Source organism: Salmo trutta, chromosome 9 (genome assembly GCF_901001165.1).
Source record: "Salmo trutta chromosome 9, fSalTru1.1, whole genome shotgun sequence".
Taxonomy (NCBI): domain Eukaryota; kingdom Metazoa; phylum Chordata; class Actinopteri; order Salmoniformes; family Salmonidae; genus Salmo; species Salmo trutta.
The window spans coordinates 13930989-13951071 of record NC_042965.1 but is presented as its reverse complement, the minus strand read 5'-3'; the positions used below and the strand labels follow the sequence as shown (position 1 = coordinate 13951071).

Genomic DNA, 20083 nt, shown 5'->3' with positions numbered 1-20083 from the left:
AACTGTTGGTCGGGTGCTTCATGAAATGGGTTTCCATGGCTGAGCAGCCGCACACAAGCCTAAGATCACCAAGCACAATGCCAAGCGTCGACTGGCGTGGTGTAAAGCTTGCCACCATTGGACTCTGGAGCAGTGGAACGCGTTCTCTGGAGTTGGAGTGATTAATTTCACTTCACCATCTGGCAGTCCGACAGACAAATCTGGGTTTGACGGATGTCAGGAGAATGCTCCCTGCCTGAATGCATAGTGCCAACTATAATGTTTGGTGTAGGAGGAACCATGGTCTGGGGCTGTTTTTCATGGTTCGGGCTAGGCCCTCTTTCCAGTGAATGGAAATCTTAACGTTGCAACATACAACAACATTCTAAACGATTCTGTGCTTCCAACTTTGTGGCAACAGTTTGGGAAGGCCCTTTCCCGTTTTAGCATGACAATGCCCCCGTGCACAAAACAAGGTCCATACAGAAATGGTTTGTTGATATCAGTGTGGAAGAACTTGACTGGCCTGCACAGAGTCCTGACCTCAACCCCATCGAACACCTTTGGTATGAACTGGAACACCGACTGCGAGCAAGGCCTAATCGCTAAACATCAGTGTCCGACCTCACTATTGCTCTTGTGGCTGAATGGAAGCAAGTCCTCGCAGCAATGTTCCAACATCTAGTGGAAAGCCTTCCTAGAATAGTGGAGGCTGTTATAGCAGCAAAGGGTGGGGACCAACACCATAATAATGCCCATGATTTTGGAATGAGATGTTTGATGAGCAGGTGTCCATATAATTTTGGCCATGTAGTGCATATTGGCACACTCCACTTACCAAGACCATTGCCAAATAAGGCACGCTGTCACCTGCTTTTAAAGTAAGCATTGCGGTGGTACCCCCCAGCACATCTAGCATCTCTAAGGGAGTGTATTTCATACCAAACCCCTCCCTTGAGATGACATAGAGGCACCTTCTCTAAATCACGATTTCAAAAAGAGCTTGATTTACTACTAAAAGACCAAAATATATAACTTTTGCAATGAACTGTCAAAATGAAGATCAGAATGAATGTGTTTCGCTATAACTAAGCCTTAAACGTCTGTTTTTTTATGAAAACTTTAAGAGCATAATAGTCTAGGCCACTGGACATCATCTATTTGTTATTAATAATATCTTCTTTCTTCTCCAATTTCAGCATTTGTGAACACAAAAGGTCTTTGGTGATCTCCAAATAGTTTCATGGAACTTCCATGTCAGCACCTAGTTAGCCTGGGATAGTTACTAACAGGACCCAAACTGTAGTTGTAGTAGCTAACCTTCCTGATAGCCACTAGCACAGGTGGAATACACTGGGATTTACAAATGTTCATAGACGCGTGCAAAAATAACTGCTTTCCAAACGACGCTCTTTGGTTGGGTCTTTTGCCCATTTATCAGCAAAGATAAAATAGCAATAATTCCATACAGGCAGATGTTTTACCCCGCCTGGTTTCTGCAGCCAAATTGCCCGGAGACCAGGTTGTATTACAGGTACGTAGGCTAATCTTAGTTCCATAGTGTCAACGGTGAGAACTGTATGCTCTCCATACCTGTGCGCCAATATACACTGCTCAAAAAAATAAAGGGAACACTTAAACAACACAATGTATGTCACGTCCTGACCAGCAGAGGGAGCAATTGGATTAGTTTTGGTCAGGATGTGGCAGGGTTTTGTGTGTTAAGTGTTGTGTTGGTGATTGGACTCCCAATTGAAGGCAGGTGTGTTGAGTTGCCTTTGATTGGGAGTCCTATATAGTAGTGTGTGTTTTTCTTTGGGGTTGTGGGTAGTTGTTTTTGCACTGCGTTTGTTAGCCTGCAAAACTGTTCTTGTCGTGAGTATCATTTATTGTTTTTCACTGTGGATGCTTTTGCGTATTTTTTCATTAAAAGAATATGAGTATCCACATACCCGCTGCGGCTTGGTCTTCTCTCCACTACGACAAATGTGACAATGTAACTCCAAGTCAATCACACTTCTGTGAAATCAAACTGTCCACTTAGGAAGCAACACTGATTGACAATAAATTTCACATGCTGTTGTGCAAATGGAATAGACAACAGGTGGAAATTATAGGCAATTAGCAAGACACCCCCAATAAAGGAGTGGTTCTGCAGGTGGTGACCACAGGCCACTTCTCAGTTCCTATGCTTCCTGGCTGATGTTTTGGTCATTTTTGAATGCTGGCGGTGCTTTCACTCTCGTGGTAGCATGAGACGGAGTCTACAACCCACACAAGTGGCTCAGGTAGTGCAGCTCATCCAGGATGGCACATCAATGCGAGCTGTGGCAAGAAGGTTTGCTGTGTCTGTCAGCGTAGTGTCCAGAGCATGGAGGCGCTACCAGGAGACAGGCCAGTACATCAGGAGAAGTGGAGGAGGCCGTAGGAGGGCAACAACCCAGCAGCAGGACCGCTACCTCCGTCTTTGTGCAAGGAGGAGCAGGAGGAGCACTGCCAGAGCCCTGCAAAATGACCTCCAGCAGGCCACAAATGTGCATGTGCCTGCTCATACGGTCAGAAACAGACTCCATGAGGGTGGTATGAGGGCCCGACGTCCACAGGTGGGGGTTGTGCTTACAGCTCAACACCGTGCAGGACGTTTGGCATTTGCCAGAGAACACCAAGATTGGCAAATTCGCCACTGGCGCCCTGTGCTCTTCACAGATGAAAGCAGGTTCACACTGAGCACATGTGACAGACGTGACAGAGTCTGGAGACGCCGTGGAGAACGTTCTGCTGCCTGCAACATCCTCCAGCATGACCGGTTTGGCGGTGGGTCAGTCATGGTGTGGGGTGGCATTTCTTTGGGGGGCCGCACAGCCCCCCATGTGCTCGCCAGAGGTAGCCTGACTGCCATTAGGTACCGAGATGAGATCCTCAGACCCCTTGTGAGACCATATGCTGGTGCGGTTGGCCCTGGGTTCCTCCTAATGCAAGACAATGCTAGACCTCATGTGGCTGGAGTGTGTCAGCAGTTCCTGCAAGAGGAAGGCATTGATGCTATAGACTGGCCCGCTCGTTCCCCAGACCTGAATCCAATTGAGCACATCTGGGACATCATGTCTCGCTCCATCCACCAACGCCACGTTGCACCACAGACTGTCCAGGAGTTGGCGGATGCTTTAGTCCAGGTCTGGGAGGAGATCCCTCAGGAGACCATCCGCCACCTCATCAGGAGCATGCCCAGGTGTTGTAGGGAGGTCATACAGGCACGTGGAGGCCACACACACTACTGCGCCTAAGTTGGATCAGCCTGTAGTGTGGTTTTCCACTTTAATTTTGAGTGTGACTCCAAATCCAGACCTCCATGGGTTGATAAATTGGATTTCCATTGATTATTTTTGTGTGATTCTGTTGTCAGCACATTCAACTATGTAAAGAAAAAATTATTTAATAAGATTATTTCCTTAATTCAGATCTAGGATGTGTTATTTTAGTGTTCCCTTTATTTTTTTGAGCAGTGTATATGTGACCTGTGACCGATGACCCAACACATAGTGCCCTCTAGTGTACAAATGATGTGGAATACACAAATGGACAACAACCACAAAAGTAGGCCGAAATGGCTCCTACAGTAGTAATGGTATAGACTGTATACCAGAGAAGGCTGTTGGAAGCGGCTATAGTAGGATGGGCTCATTGTAATGGCTGGAATGGAATCAACTGAACAGAGTCAGACATGTGTTTGGTGTGTCTGGTACCATTCCAAAGATTCCATTCCAGCCATTACAATGAGCCTGTCCTCCCAGAGCTCCTCCCACCAGCCCCCTCTGCTTTATACCATTGGAACAATGGCAACCTGCAAGGTAAGGTTACATACAAAAGCATCATATTGTAAGTTATCTCACATTGCAACTTATTCTGATGATTAAAGGGCAGGGGGGAAAAGATATAGAACAAGTCCATTTCAACGGCTGTTAGAGCGAGTTTGTTGTTTTTGGGGGTAGGCTTTCTTTGCTTTATTTATAGCCCAAGAGCTGACTTTGGAGTTTAACAATGGGAGGTCCCCCTCCCTCTGATGCTGAAGGCCAGTGGGCCTGATCCAAAAAGCATATTTCCTAGAAACCTTCTTGAACACCCCACCGATGCTCTTGAACACCCCACCAAATCGCAAATCGATACTATGTTCTTGAACAAGTCCCTACGTACTGCATTGTGGGAATTTATGTACAATCAAGATGGCAGCTTCTTGTGCGAGAACTGCCGGTAAGATCGGCAGGCACATTTTGGAGTGTCCAGTATGTCTTGCTGGGAATATTGCCCCTCTGGTTCCAAGGGTCTCGCTGCATAGATCCAGCAGGGCATACGGAACGGGCGGTTCAGGGTTCCGATCCAGACTGCCCTTCACCCCTCTGCGCGGTGGCCGTGTCCTGGGGTGTGCGTTCCTGCTTGGAGGGGGACTTGGCTTGTATAAAACAATAGTTGTCTGTCCAACATCACCTTGCTGAAGAAGAAGCCATGGTAATAGGCAATAATATTAGCTATGAAATCTATTTTCATTGATGTCCATATAGTCTACCTGAAGCAAAGCATGTCAGGTGGATTGTGTCAGCTGACAACCTGTCTGTGGTTTGACTAATAAATCAGACATGTACACGATGAAACGCATCGCCACATTCGGGACTACTGGCTGGTGTGCTTTTGTAACCGATGTGAAATGGCTAGTTAGTTAGCGGTGGTGCGCGCTAATAGCATTTCAATCGGTGACGTCACTCGCTCTGAGACTTGAAGTAGGGTTACCCCTTGCGTTGCAAGAGCCGTGGCTTTTGTGGCGCGATGGGTAACGATGCTTCGTGGGTGTCGGTTGTTGATGTGTGCAAGGGTCCCTGGTTCGAGCCCGGGTTGGGGGCGAAGAGAGGGACGGAACCTACACTGTTACACTTTTGTCATGTAGTTTGCCCAATGTTAGATCCGAGTTCAACCAAATGTTGCCTTTTAAAATATATTTGCAGTTAATAAAATTGACTTTTTCTGACTTGTATGTCTTCCACAGGCTTATTCTGATGGTGGCCTGAAGTAAACCCTGTACTAGTACAAGACCTGCCCGTTCTGCAGTAAAGTGAGAGCTTTTCTGCACTACCATCGGCTTCCATATGAGATTGTGGAGGTCAACCCCGTCATGAGGAAGGAAATCAAGTGGTCAACTTACAGAAAAATGCCAATCCTAATGGTGAACAATGATGTGGTAAGGGGGACAGAGTCGCTCTGCATGGCTTGGTATTAGCTAACAGATCCGACCCGCTTATTTACAGCTGCACTGGGGTCAGACAGGCTTCCTATATATATATATGGCTCGGAAAACGTACCTCATTCCAGGGATAAGAAGTGCGTTCTCTGAATAGTCCCATTATCCTAACTGTTACAAAGAGAGAAGATTGAACGACTGCTATTTTTTTAGCAGTTGCTCAGTCTTCTGTGTAACCGTGGGGATAATGGGACAATTCGGAGTACATATCTCGCACCGGCTCTACAGTGTCTTAATCTACACAGGAAGCCTGTCCGACCATAGTGCACCTGTAAGCAAGTGGGTCGGATCTGCTGGCTAGGCTTGGTATTAGTTACAGGTGTGTATGAGATGATGGAGAACTTGTCATGTGATCACTCGCCTTCTGTGCTCTTGACCTATCAGCAACTGAACGATTCCTCAGTAATAATCAGCGCTTTGAAGACACAGTTGGTGAGCAAGTAAGTAGCTACCTCCCGAGAAGTGTTCTAGTTGTTTTTTTTACATAAAGTGGTCCTTCTTGATCATGATAACTAAGCATTCTGAATTCTCTCTCTTCCTCCAGAGATAAAACCATCTCAGAGATTATGCGCCGTTACCCAGAGATGAAAGCCGTCAATGAGAAGGGGAAGGAGGTGACAGAGTTCAACAACAAGTAATGGTGAATGAAGCTGAAGGTCAGACGATATACCCAGAGAAAGACTCCAGAAAGTAGGTGAACACATTGGATGCCAAATTACTGCTGCCCATAATGACAAAGCCTCAGTGCATGGGTTACTAATGAAAATTAATGTATCTGTCCAAACCTCTCTAAAGACATACTGTGCATCACTACTCTTGATAGATTGTCAAGCATCATCTAGGGTTAAATGTCCCTTTCTCTTCACTGTCCATCTTCTTCAGAGAGGAGATCAAATGGTGTACGTGGGCAGATGATTGGCTGGTTCACCTGATCTCGCCCAACGTGTACCGGACCACTGGAGAGGCCCTGGCCTCCTTTGACTATATTGTCCGTGAGGGCAAGTTTGGCACTTATGAGGGCTTCTTTGCAAAGTATGTTGGAGCAGCTGCCATGTTTGTCATCTCAAAACGACTGAAAAGTAGGTGGGTGACAAAACCATTTTTTGTGTGATTGTCTGATATATAACTAGCCAATAATGCTTAGTGATGACCTCTGTTTAAATGTAATGCCTCTATCCTGCAGACACAACTTGCAGGATGATGTGAGACAGGATCTGTACAAGGCAGTCAATGAGTGGGTGGCGGCCATTGGCAAGAAGTTGTTCATGGGTGGAGACCAGCCCAATCTGGCTGACCTGGTAAGAGCATCACATCTGTCATGTGAAGTATTATCTAAGACTTCTAGAACTTGTATTGTCTACTTTGTCTCAGATGCAGATTTCCTGATGAGACTATTTGTTTACAATAGCCAAAGTGTGTTTTGCTGATTGTCCTTGAATCTCTTCTCTGCAGGCAGTGTATGGGATCCTGAGAGTGATGGAGGGTCTTGAGGCCTGGAACGACATGATGGGGAACACTAAGGTGAAGAGCTGGTATAGACGCATGGAGAAAGTTACAGCAAGCCATGAGGACCACAACTGATCTTGCTCAAAACATTGACCAGCGCTAGGAGACTTGAATTCAATAGCACTTCCAGCCCTCAGACTAAATCTGTAGATGTCATGAGATGGGAAAAGGGATTGCGTTAAGTAAAGACAGCATGATAGGTGGAAAAATGCAATAACATTCTGTCCTAAGGACCTTTTCCACCTGCTGCAATTCACAGAAATCTACTTCCAACCTTGATATGTCTGTGAAAATGCACCCGTTGATTTGCTTTAATAAACTGCCAGCAATTAGCTGTTTAGATACTTGGTTACTGTGGGTTTCTGTCTACCTGGTGTCCCCCAGTGTCAAAGCTGCAGACTTGAACAATGTGTATGACATGGGTAAAACCAAATTGGCAGTTTTAAATTTACATTGCGTCTGAGTGCAAAACATTACCTCCAGTCTTTGCATTTTGGGTTCCATTTTTTTCTGCCCCTGTTTTGTTTTCCATTTATTCCACAAAGGTTTAAATTTAACAAGCTAACATGACTGTTTAACTGTTCAACGTTACATCTGATGACTCAATATACTTTTCACTCTAGGTTTGATCTTCCATAAGTTCTGAAAGTAGGAAATACACTTAATGCTTTGATGGAAAGTATACTCAATCTTATGGCTACCTGTTTCAGGATTTTTTCTTTAACTCCTTATTCTACCTCAGATGGTTGTTCGAGGGTTCCAGTCATAGCCAGATTGAATTATCTGAGCGTTAGTGTGCAAAGTGAAATGGGTATAATAATTTGGGAGCTACCATTGGACAAACTGGTTGAAATTGTTGTATTAATCAGCCTAATGTGCATACATGTAAAAAGGTTAAAAATAAGTAAACAATGTATCATGTTTTAATTCAGTAACACTGTACATTGTTATTTTACAAGTTACACCTGTATTATTCATTTCACTCTAAGACTGCATTTAGACAGGCAGCCCAATTATGATCTTTTTTTCACCAATTGGTCTTTTGACCGATCAGATCAGTTCTGAAAAATATCTGCGATTGGTCAAAATACCAATATTGGGCTGCCTGTGAATGCAGCCTTGTAACGGTTTGGTACAAGCTCAGCACCAACAGTGGTAAATGCAAACCTTAAATCCTCACAATATATAAAAACAACTAATTAGATGTCAATGTACAAAATATAAACATGTTGGTGGATTCCATTCCATTATGACCACTGACAATATGACTTGAATAGAGGATGCCATGATTGAGTACTCAGATCTAAAAGCAGTCAACAAAAAAAGAAATACAAATAGAAACAAAAAAAAAGGGAAAGAAATCCCTCAGTTTAAAATAAGTAATACCATATGAATTTGGTAAAGCAAAATAGTCACATTGAATCAGGGAAAAAAGCCTTGAACTGTACAGCAAGAAGCTACATAACTACCTTAATAGTATAATGTTCTCAACAAGAGTAAGGAGAAAAAGAACGGATATGACTATGCAGTAGAATTAGCATGAAGATTGGATAAAATGGTTGATGTTGCAGTCACGATACAAGCCAGTTATAATTTGGTTTTAGCCAACTATACTAAGTATACATACTATTAAGCAAATTGATCAGGATATAGTGCATCATTGCAAACATAACTTCCACATCAAGACAGAGCTTCTCTACCTAGTGCATTCTATGAGTTGTAGACTGAGGTGATGCAGCCTTGAATCCAACTGATGGATCATGTTCAAAACCTTCTTTCCCATCCTTCCGTCCCACACTCAGGATCTCCAGAAGTGGGAGCTCAGCTGGCCTTTGGGGGGAGGGATCTGCCTGCTTCTTAATGAACTCTGATAGGGAGACAAAAAAAGAAAACACAGGATCATTTGACCAATTTTAAGAGTTCAGTAGGTTTTAAAGACAGTGCATCAGTGTCAGTTAAACAACGGTGCCTATAATACTGTGCTATACTGGGCCGTGCAGCTTGGCCTTGCAGCACTTACCTCCAGGAACTGCTTGAGCCTCGTGACTGAGCCCGCCTGGCCTTGGCTTGTGACAGCTTCAATCCTAAGAGGACAAATGACAACATGAAGTCTTAGCATTGAAAGAGCGGCCAAGGTAGTGTGTACCACAAAGTTACAGCAGACTATTTTGTTCTGATGTAAAACTGAACTGCTGAGAGTGGTGATTGTACCTTGGCAAGTATTCCTCTTGGATGAGCAGAATGAGCTTCCAAAACTGAACCTGATACTGCTTCATCAGGGCGTTGCCACAGACCTAAGGGAAGACCGAGAACAGGGGACGTCAGTGACCTGCATAAAATGTCTAGTCCAGAGACCGTCTTTGGAGACAGGTGTCAGAAACATGACTCATCACCTCTAGGAAGTCAAAAAGGAGTGTTGCCGTGACGTCTGCCAGGGGCTCCATGTTCAGCATCTGAGCCAGCCAGCGCCAGCCATTGTTCAGCCCATGTGGGTCAGGCTGGAGGGGTGGACACATAATCATAATAATAAAGGTCAGCCTAATAACAGTATACAATTGGGGGGGAGGGTCAGTGAAGTGTTTTGACATAGTTAGTGATATTAGCATTCGTTATGTAAACAATGTAGGATTGTCGATACCCCCTGCTTGGAGCCATAAGGCCATCTGAGCTGAATGATAGCAGCATAGAGGCGGATCATTCCTGACATCCTCTTCAAAAAGCTGTCCTGAGCCTCCACCCCTCCATCTTCCACACGGTAGCCTAAGATTCTGGTGGGACACAGAACAACACTTCAGCCAGAGCAACTAACCTCATTTGCTTAGATCGTGTAAGCAACTCACTTGAAATGCAGCATAGGTGTTTTCAACCCAAAGTCATGGAATTACATCAATTTCTGTTTCTTTACAGTTTGTTCCAGATGCATTGCAAAACAGTGTGATGCCTCACTGACTTCTGATATTCCTCTACAGACGTGCCATCCTTCATAGGTGGGTAGTGGGGCACGGCGTAGGGGCATTTCTTATGAAGGTGGGCGAGGATGAGGTCTCCGACTTTGGGATGAAGCTCCCACACCCCTGAGGCCACCACAGCGATGGGGAAGGCTGCCTCGTGGTGGGACGCCACCTCCTCTTCTCCTTGTTTCTAGAGAAACACATTGACTAGGAAGCATTTAAGAGCTCTATGAAAACAAGACACTAGTCTTTTATTTGTATGACTATGGGAGTATAAAACGTAACAGAGAAATTCAGCAATGTATGAAAAACGTATAGAATTGTAAAGAGACCATACAGACCAATAGTCCTGTGTCTCCAGCAGTTCAAGCTAAGGTCATGTGAACTCACCACAAACTTCTCGGCCAGTTTGTAGCTGACAAAGTCCAGGCCGTTGGGATGCTGGGAGGTGGAGACAGACTTCCCTCCGGATACCACTGATCTCCCAGACAACAGCTTGTCAATCTTGTCAAATATTTCCCTGAGCTTGGAACCTGGGTATTGACAAACATGGCGCAGACAATTTCAATCTCACAATTATTATAGCAATGTTCACCTTCTTTCACTTTACCATAGATAGAATGAGTGTCATTATAAGCCTCTGAGCCCTCTCCATTACCCAGACGCACCTGAGATACTGGAGATCTGGCTGACAGGGATTGTGGCTGCCTTCTGGAGCTCCATCCTTAGTTTCTTTGTCTGAAAAACAAATGTAAAAGGTGATAGGAACAAAAAGGTAATGTTGCCAATCGTTTGTAATTGAGTTTTTAATGTGAAGGTGTATCATAATGTGGGAACTGCATTTTCCTATAATGGCACAGTTCATTCCTCACCCATGCAGTTTCAACCAACCTGGATATCCTTAGTGTTGTTCAAGCCTTCAAAAGACTGTGCACACTGGTTAGCGGAGTCCTGCAGCTCTCGGTACCACTTCAGAGTGCTCTGCTCAGCTTTAGTCTGCAGGCCTTTGGAAAGAAGAGTGCTTTTTAAACCCCTTGTTCACTACCTAACATTTCACTCATTCGTACATACCCTACGTAACCAAACAAAGACATTCCTTTTATCCATCCATTTATCCCCCCTCTCCTTACCCTTTTTCCGTGCCTTCTCTTTAGCTGACAGAGCTGCACTCTTCTTCTGCTCTTCCTGCTGGGCCTGCAGCATTGCCATCTTCCTGCGCTTCTCTTCCTCCTCCTGCTCCTTCTTCCTCTTCTCCTGGGCCTGGGCAGCCGCCTCCTGCATCACCCGGATCAGTGACCTCATCTCATGCAGTGCCCGCTCCGCCACCGTCATGTCCTCCACACTGGGGAACTCCCCCTACACAATCACAATCACAACCACTTACCCATATTGACCAGAGCAAGGACATAAACAGGATGAAAACAATAGATGTTATTCCCCGCTCCCCCATAGCATGGGTCTACTTCAACAAAGACACATACAACCATAGATGAGGGATAAAGAGAATCACACTGACCTCCGCTGTCATGCGCACCACCTCTGACACCTGGGAGCATAGCTGGTTGGCACGGGTGCTATAGGATGTAAGATCAGGGGAGGGGCCTGACTGGGTGGGTGCGGCCGGCTCCAGGAGCTGATTGAGTTGAAGTATCTCTTCCTGGATGGCGTTGAGAGCACGCAGTCTCTCCCTACCCTCCACCTGTCTCTGCCTCTCAAATTCCACCTCCCGCAAACGCTGTTGCTCCGCTTCCCGCAGGCGCAGGTTCAGGATCTGTGAGGGGCGGAGGAGGTTTTTCAACCTGTATCTGAATATGACTGTTTTGCATTTTGCTTTCTGAAGTTCCAGTGGTTAAACTTTCAATACCTTTATTCTGTTTTTGTGCTCTTCTTTCAACTTTTCTTGGCGCCCAATGCTTTCTTGTGTTCTTTTAAACAAGAGAAAGACAAGCAGCAAATGAAGATTCTTGACATTTAACACATTTTCAATTATGTCACAGGGACAGCAGCATATTGGTGGGTGAAAAGGAGACAATTATGCTTTAGAGATAAAAACCAAGCAGGGCGTACTCTCTGTCCATCATGTCCCTCATACTCTGGTCCTCCTGTCTCTGCTTCAGCTCCATCAACTCCTCAAAGCGTTTGAGCTGCTCCGACTCACGGCTCGCAACTGAGGCCACCAGCTTCTCCTGCAGCTCCTGCCTCAGACTCAGCTCCATCTGCACCAGGACATTTAAGGGTCTAGATTAGGTATGAAATGCTAGCTTAACATAATGCCATGGTTCTCACATATACAGTACCAATCAAAAGTTTGGACACACCTACTCATTCAAGGGTTTTTCTTTATTTGTACTATTTTCTACATTGTATAATAATAGTCAAGACATCAAAACTATGAAATAACACATATGGAATCATGTAGTAACCCCAAAAAAGTGTTAAACATGTGGGAACTCTTCAAAGTAGCCACCCTTTGCCTTGATGACAGCTTTGCACACGCTTGGCATTCTCTCAACCAGCTTCACCTGGAATGTTTCAACAGTCTTGAAGTAGTTTCCACATATGCTGAGCACTTGTTGGCTGCCTTTCCTTCACTCTGCGTTCCAACTCATCCCAAACCATCTCAATTGGGTTGAGGTTGGGTGATTGTGCAGGACAGGTCATCCGATACAGCACTCCATCAGTCTCCTTCTTGGTCAAATAGCCCTTACACGGCCTGAAGGTGTGTTTTGGGTCATTGTCCTGTTGAAAAACAAATGATAGTCCCACTAAGCGCAAACCAGATGGGATGGCGTATCGCTGCAGAATACTGTGGTAACCATGCTGGTTAAGTGTGCCTTGAATTCTAAATAAAATCACTGAGTGTCACCAGCAAAGCACTCCCACACCTCCTCCTCCATGCTTCACAATGGGAACCACACATGCGGAGATTATCCCTTCACCTACTCTGCGTCTCACAAAGACACAGCGGTTGGAACCAGAATTCTCAAATTTGGACTCATCAGACCAAAGGATATTGCTTGTGTTTCTTGGCCAAAGCAAGTCTCTTCTTCTTATTGGTTCCCTTTAGTAGTGGTTTCTTTGCAGCAATTTGACCATGAAGGCCTGATTCATGCAGTCTCCTCTGAACAATTGATCTTGAGAAGTGTCTGTTACTTGAACTCTGTGAAGCACTTATTTGGGCTTCAATTTCTGAGGCTGGTAACTGTAATGAACTTATCCTCTGCAGCAGAGTTAACTCTGGGTCTTTCTTTCTTGTGGCGGTGCTCATGAGAGCCAGTTTCATCATAGTGCTTGATGGTTTTTGCGACTGCATTTGAAGAAACTTTCAAAGTTCTTGAAATGTCCCGTATTGACTGACCTTCATGTCTTAAAGTAATGATGGACTGTCATTTCTCTTTTCTTATTTGAGCCGTTCTTGCCATAATATGGACTTGGTCTTTTACCAAATAGGGCTATCTTCTGTATACCAACCCTACCTTGTCACAACACAACTGATTGGCTCAAACGCATTAAGGAAAGAAAATCCACAAATTAATTTTTAACAAGGCACACCTGTTAATTGAAATGCATTCCAGGTGACTACCTCATGAAGCTAATTGAGAGAATGCCAAGAGTGTGTAAAGCCGTCATCAAGGCAAAGGGTGGCTACTTAGAATGATCTAAAATCTATTTTGATTTGTTTAACAATCTTTTGGATACTACATGATTCCATATGTGCTATTTCATAGTTTTGATGTCTTCACTATTATTCCACAATGTAGAAAATAGTAAAAATAAAGAAAAACCCTGGAAGAGTAGGTGTGTCCAAACTTTTGACTGGTACTGTATATATTTTGTTGTTATGGTACACGAGACACCTGTCTGATGCACGCCTGTCTGAGTGGACTAATACATTGTGGAGGCTGCGGGGATGGCACACCAGTATCACATTTACCATTCTAATCTACAATATTTGTTTGGTTACGGTAATTGCTGTTAATGCATTCAATATATTATTATGCCATGTTGATGCATGAACAAGGTAACTAAGAAAAAAAAGAAAAAAGCTATTGCAACCTTAGCTTTGGCACGATGTTTCTCCTCACAAATGCGTATACATCCTTCCATTTGAGTTGCCCTGGGAGACAGAAGGGAGATGGTGGGGGGAGGAATGGGGTTGGTGGCTGGACTGAGATCGTCGCTGGCATCTGGGGCACTGTCCTCATCACCAACAATCTGCTATGGATCGATATGAAGACAAATGTGGTGAATTCATACGAATGTAAAAAAAAAAATTGTGTGCAGAGGGAGTTACAAAATGGTATAAATAGAGCGGGAAAGAGACTTGCCTGCTCTGTGTCTTTCTTCAACCTGGGGACCAGTAGTGGAGAAGAGAGGGGAGTGGGCTGAGCATTGGCTGAAGCGAAGGGGCTGGTTGAGGAGACTGGGGCTTCCTCAGACAGGCCTGGACTTGGGTCACGAGAAGCAGAGCCCAAAGAGCAGGTCTTCTGAAGCGCTCGAGGGCTCATGTTAAGCCTCTTCAAGATGAGCCCAGAGAGTGGGGACAAGCTAGGAGCTTCATTACAACCTGACAAAATATCCTGCAGGGGACGAGAAAGGATCATACCAGTAACGTTAGGCTATATCACATATCTAATCCAATTAAATGCTTATTTAAAACGTGTCCAATGTTGGTTAGAATACTGAAATCGTAGATATACCATGGTCCAGCTAGGTAGCAGGCTAATAATTATATTGGTGATGCTGTAACTTTGTTTTTGTCAGTTAGCGAATGCAGAACATGCGAAACAACTGAACCTTTGAGCTAACGTTATATATGTGAAGCCGTTAGCTAGCATGCTGACGTTCATTACCTCCCCCTTTTCGAGCCAGTCTGGGTTGTATTTCAGTCTTCCCTTTGGTGAGTTTTTCAAGGCCTCCAACGTATCCCATCGTAAACTTTCAGCAGGCATTTTGGCGTGTAAATAAACACACGACAAACACTTTAAGAGACAGGTGATTATTAGGCTAGCTGCTGATTGCGGTATAAGTGCCACTGAAAGTCAAACTCCGACGTGGTCCATTTCCGGCTCTGATATATCTATGGTTCCGAGTCAAGGCTGTTTATCCTCAAAGCTACTTTGCCTTCATAATGGGTAAAATCGTAACATATTGTGAACAACGTTCATCTAAATACTGGGGGTAAAAGCTGGATAACTATCTAGATTTATTCCTTCATTTTCTGAGTTTGTTTGTGAAACACACCAGACTGTCCATTCTCATTTTAAGCTTTTGTTATTGTTTTGTTAAACAGTACAGTACATTTCAACTGAATATAAAAAATAGAACTCATACAATATAATTTTAAGAATATTCAATCCGATTGGTGAGTGTGTGTCGAGAGCTTGATAGCACAGAGTCATCAAACACATTACTATATGAAGCTTTGAGAAACTGAACATAATTCTGCAGGCTGCAGTTTGTGGAGTCAGATTGTTCCAGTCTCTCCTTCAGGTTCCTCAACTGATTCCGGAATATTCATTCCATCTGCAAAGAAAGAAAGAATTCCATATCAGTTCAGTTTGACAAAGTTATCATAGTTGTTGTATCATTCCTTATTATGGTGTTCAGATTTTATAGTTTGTATAAATAGTATTCCTGTCCATTGCAATTGTTTGCGAAGTTGTAACAAATATTTTACTAGATATTGGATGTATAATGTTTAACACATATAGATAACTCTCTAGAAAACCAGGTCTTTGGGTTAAAATGTCTCACTCACATCCTCTTTGCTTCTGCGTAACTGACTGAGCTCTGTCCTACTGAGTCCCAGCTGGCTCTCCAGGTCCAGAGCCTTGGCCTGGCTGAACCTCTTTGAATGAAGCCCGCTGTAGGCTCTGATCCACCTAAAAGTTGAAGAAGCCCAACCAAAATTATCAAGTTGACACTTAGAACATTAAAAAAAAAAACGCTAAAATAAAATCAATTCAAAATCTATGCTACAGACTGGATAGCATGCAGCATTATAGCTGGATTATAACACCTTGATTGAAGTACAGCCGACACTCCGATAGCCTGATCAACTGTACCTTGCTCTTATAGTTTTCCACCTGGCTCTCTAGCTTCTTGACTGAACTCTTCAGCTGCTGCGCTTCAGACTGGGACTGTGTCTGTGTTCTCCTCTGCAGCAGACAGGGTGGTCTCAAAAAGAAGATCCACAAATAACCTGACATTCAAAGTTACAGAATGTTTTGTCATCTTCAGTCCTTATCAAGGTATGATATTCTATAGTTTATTACACTTGATGACTGAAAGTGAAGAGAAACATGTTTACCTTCAGTCTCTGGTTCTCTAGTTTGTTGACGGAGTTGTCAGAGGTGAAGCGGTGCAGCCGGATCAGGAGCCCACCCGTCTCAGCACGGCCTTTCTCCACCACAGTGTGGATCTGTGCAGTCATCTCAGTCACCTGGCTGCACAGACAGACAACAAAGCACATAATGCAGTAATCAGAAAGGAAGAAATGCCTGCTTTCAAGGTTTTGGACAACTTTTTTTTACAAGGTCATTTGCCAAAGACAAACCACTATGAATCATTCATATGAAACATGTCTTGAATGCCTCATGGTAGTCACAATTACTCACTTCTTGAGAACAGTGATTTCCACTTCAAGCTGCCTCTTTGCAGTCACCTCTTTGGAGTGGTGGGTACACCAGCTCTCAGCTGAAAAAAGGGCCTCTGCCACCTTAGCCTCCTGAATGATGGCACACAAATACATAGGGCAGTGTGACACTTGGACCGCTTGTTAATAGTGTGACTCTTGGATCGCTTGGTAATGTATCTACATGTGTTCCTCCCATTTAATATAATTCACAGGATCACACCCAACCACCTTGTTGCCATCCAAACCCCACATGTCAACCCGTGAGAGTAGCCTGAGGACCTGTGAGTGTCAGACCTTCTCCAGCAGCTTTGCAGAGAGCTGTCTTGAATCCTTGCTGTGCTCTGCTCTCTGCCACTGTGTCTGGTCTGCCTGCTTCAGACTCTCTTTGTCCTCTTCACTCTGCTGCTTCAGCTCCTCCAGCTGGTCCAGCAGGCCTGTATCTCCTCCTGCTGCTCCAGCAGGGCCTGTATCTCCTCCTGCTGTATCTCCTTTGTTGTTGAGTTTTGCAGCAAGATGCTAAATGCCAGAAAAGCAGAAACAACATTTGAAATGTCATCTATGACAATGGATATGCACCACACAGAGTGAAAGGAAAATTCAGTGATGGATACACACCACTTTTTCTGCTTCTTTGCCCGCCAGTCTCTCCAGTGTGCCTTGCCTCTGCTTTGATGTCCTCAATGATTCTGTCTATCAATTAATACAAAAAAAATTGTTTTAAGAATGCTCAATATATGGGGCATTGAACAGTCAGCCTTGTGCAGACTCTGCCACGAGGAAACAGAAGCAATAGAACATATTTTCTGGTACTGTCTATCGGTGGCTCGCTTTTGGAGTCAGGTCCAGGAACGGTTGTTATGTCATAATATCAGAGTTCAGATTGACCTGCAAACTGCATTGTTATGGGATCTGAAAAACCACGATCAGTCAATGGAAAATATCATTATACTCTTAGGTAAAACATGTATTTTTAGGGCAATATCGGTATACATTTTTACAAATAGGGAGATTCAGGAACCCCAGTAAGACATCATAGTAAAATGGAGGGATGTATTGCAAAAGGAAATAGCAAAATGGCATTATACTGGGAAAGATGGGTTAATCTGTGGACATCCGTGGGTTGGAGTTAAGATCTGAATGAATGGTGGATTGGCTGCATGAAAATCCAGCACTTGAAGAGAGAGGAAATTCTGAATATTTAATGATTTAACTACATGTACCGTAGATGTGACCGAAATAGCTGTAAGTAGCAGTAAAAGTATTGTTGTCAGTTAGTTTACTCCAATTAGGGTAGGGATGGTAGAGAAGGGGGGGAAAGTATAAAGGGAAAACATTTCAAATAAGGGGTTGGAAATTATGCAAACAATTAAAATGATAGAACCTACAATCTATCTGCAATATTAAAACATTTTTGTTCTTCCAATCAAAATATAAGACCACAATTCTTATTGTCATTTCCCATTTTCCTGCAAAGACACTGTACTTGTCAATCTAAGCAAGTCCATGTATTGGGGAGAGTACCTCTTGTTCATGGCACTCCCTGAAGAATTCTCGGAGAGTGCAGCTCACCTTTTTCACGCCACCCATAGCCTCATTTAGGGCTGTCAACTGTGTGGCCACTGCCACCCCATCAATCTCTGTTTCTACCAGCTTCCTCAGTAGCATGTCTCTTTCCCCATGTAGAGTCCCCGACTCAGCCCTGCACGAAATGGAAAGATTAAGACCAAGCTAGTCCTAAACTGCCTCACACATTTTTACATTGTCTTGTGAATGTTTGTAAACGTATGCATGATGACTAAATGTGCTCATGTCATGATATTACTCCACACCTGTTGTGGCCAGTCTCCCACCTCTTCCTTTGGGAGTGTTGGAGGGAGATGTTCTCTCATTTTCCAAGGTCCAGGTCTTTGGTGGAATCCAGCAGATCCTCCTCCTGCTCGTCGATGACATGCTGGCATGCACTCAGATACTCAGACTGGTGCGTCAGCAGACGCTTCTTCTTCCGCAGCCAAATCTGATCATCAATCGCAGACAGAAACACACACACACGCCCACAGCTGCTTTGTTTACAGGACACATTTATGCAACAAACAAGAAGGCACTGGATATTGCTGATTGCCAGTGAGATCTTTGCTCTGTGAGTTGTGATAGTGGGATAGCCTCTTCTAGGGTTTGTTGGGTAAGGGGCAAACATTGAATTGTGCACACTATACATTATCAACTGGCATACCTCATTCTTCAGAGATCAAACATCCATCATGAGTCTATCAATCTTTTTTCCATATTTGTTACGCTGGCCATGCATCCTCTGCTCTTGTTCATCCTCGTGAGACAGGTCAGCCAACTGCTCCAGACAGTATGAAGGCCCCTGAGAAACATGAAAATCAATATTGGTAGTATATCTAATGATATCATGCGTGATATACCTTTGGGAATAGTGAGCAATAATGTATGTTTATAAATGTCCATTGCACTGGGTGAAAATGTATCTGTGAGGAGCAAATCAATTACTTGCAGGACCTCCCACTGTCATCCCAAGTGGAGGTTCTTCCAGGGTCCAGTGCCCAGGGGACCATGGCACACAGGTGCCCAATATCGCCTTTGATGTGTACCTCTTTGATTGGCAGTCATGGCTTAACTGTTATAGGCCCACTTCATTTCAAAGGTTGAATCAGTGTTTATAACTCTATTGACTAAACGTTTACTAACCTGTGGGGTCTTTTCAGTGCAGCTCTTCTGACACATCTTCACGTGTACATGTACAGGTGTGGTCTCGAGCACGTGAACATGCAATGTCAATGGTGGTGAAGAATCACGCGTTTTCAACCAATAATTTAATCTAGAATTGGAGCACACGATAGAGCATAATTTGCACTAGTAGGCCGGCCAACTAGCTGCTAGAAAGTCACACAAGACAACCTGAGATAATCATACCACGATAAGAACATTACCCGGGAGCATGTTGATGATCACTCCATGCATGTCCAGCAAGCTGAAGCTCAACAGATGTTCTTTATTCATAACCGGATTATGAATAAAAAAACTGGTTTGGCAAAAGTGATTTGTTTACCTGCTAAATCTCTACCGACGGGATCGGATCCGGTCATCTCTAAAGATATTGGTCTGGTGATTGGAGAACATTCGTTGGGACCCACGTTCTAATTCGCGTTGCCATTAGCAACGGGAAATCCTCTGCAACAAGTAAAATTACCGCAAAATATCTCCTGCCTGTAGACGGCGACATGCGATCTCATTCGACCATCCTTGTAAACATGACGTAGTTTTCCAGGCCATGGGTTGCTCAAACGAACCACATTTGAGGGATACATTTCGAATATTATATGAATTGGTTGTAAACGTCCTAAGCAATAACCACTTATTTTCTTAACTGTTTCGTCCGAACTCGCTCGTTCCTGATCTGCATGACTGCACACATGAAAGAGTAACTAGTATCATTGCATACGTTGGCGGGCAGAGAAAACCGTCGGAACCTCGGCTGCAAACACTTGTTTCACTGTATTTGTGTGTGATAATGCTCGTCGAAGCCTGTGTTGCCGAGGGATTCGGTGACTTGTTCTAGTTAAAGGGTTAATAATAAATAAACTTGTTCTACAGGTCCAGCGGACAAGAATTGGCTTTTGAGAAAGATGACAACTTTATCCGCTTTCGACTTGCGCCCTCTCACATGATACCGTTATAGGGAAACTAAGAGTGCCCGTC

The 20083-nt window shown here is 44.1% G+C and overlaps 2 protein-coding genes and 1 pseudogene across 9 annotated transcripts; 1 reads left to right on the top strand and 2 right to left on the bottom strand.

The window, feature by feature from the left end:
• The first annotated feature begins 4199 nt into the window (after nt 1-4199).
• LOC115199952 (prostaglandin E synthase 2-like) lies at nt 4200-7696 on the top strand (annotated as a pseudogene).
• Nucleotides 7674-14793, bottom strand: gle1 (GLE1 RNA export mediator). Of its 2 annotated transcripts, none has more exons than XM_029762523.1 (16): nt 14577-14793; nt 14052-14303; nt 13780-13941; nt 11791-11939; nt 11588-11648; nt 11240-11494; nt 10854-11079; nt 10615-10727; nt 10392-10461; nt 10114-10256; nt 9723-9913; nt 9411-9540; nt 9166-9270; nt 8984-9066; nt 8793-8856; nt 7674-8639 (listed from the first exon to the last, which is right to left on the bottom strand). In XM_029762523.1, exons 1-16 carry the CDS (start codon nt 14673-14675, stop codon nt 8571-8573), a joined length of 2172 nt encoding a protein of 723 aa, XP_029618383.1. In that variant the 5' UTR covers nt 14676-14793; the 3' UTR covers nt 7674-8570. The 2 variants fall into 2 exon arrangements, with proteins under 2 accessions (XP_029618383.1, XP_029618384.1); XM_029762524.1 differs by having other exon boundaries at nt 13780-13938.
• A 188-nt stretch (nt 14794-14981) lies between these two features.
• LOC115199953 (outer dense fiber protein 2-like) lies at nt 14982-19550 on the bottom strand. 7 transcript variants are annotated; one of them, XM_029762528.1, is made up of 11 exons: nt 19434-19550; nt 19073-19202; nt 18594-18731; nt 18214-18377; nt 16979-17053; nt 16658-16879; nt 16344-16453; nt 16037-16172; nt 15792-15884; nt 15485-15608; nt 14982-15249 (listed from the first exon to the last, which is right to left on the bottom strand). In XM_029762528.1, exons 4-10 carry the CDS (start codon nt 18319-18321, stop codon nt 15522-15524), a joined length of 831 nt encoding a protein of 276 aa, XP_029618388.1. In that variant the 5' UTR covers nt 18322-18377; nt 18594-18731; nt 19073-19202; nt 19434-19550; the 3' UTR covers nt 14982-15249; nt 15485-15521. The 7 variants fall into 7 exon arrangements, 6 of the variants coding, with proteins under 6 accessions (XP_029618388.1, XP_029618389.1, XP_029618386.1 ...); XM_029762529.1 differs by having other exon boundaries at nt 19073-19550; XM_029762526.1 differs by lacking the exons at nt 18594-18731; nt 19073-19202; nt 19434-19550 and adding an exon at nt 17885-18062 and having other exon boundaries at nt 18193-18300.
• Nucleotides 19551-20083: the final 533 nt, after the last annotated feature.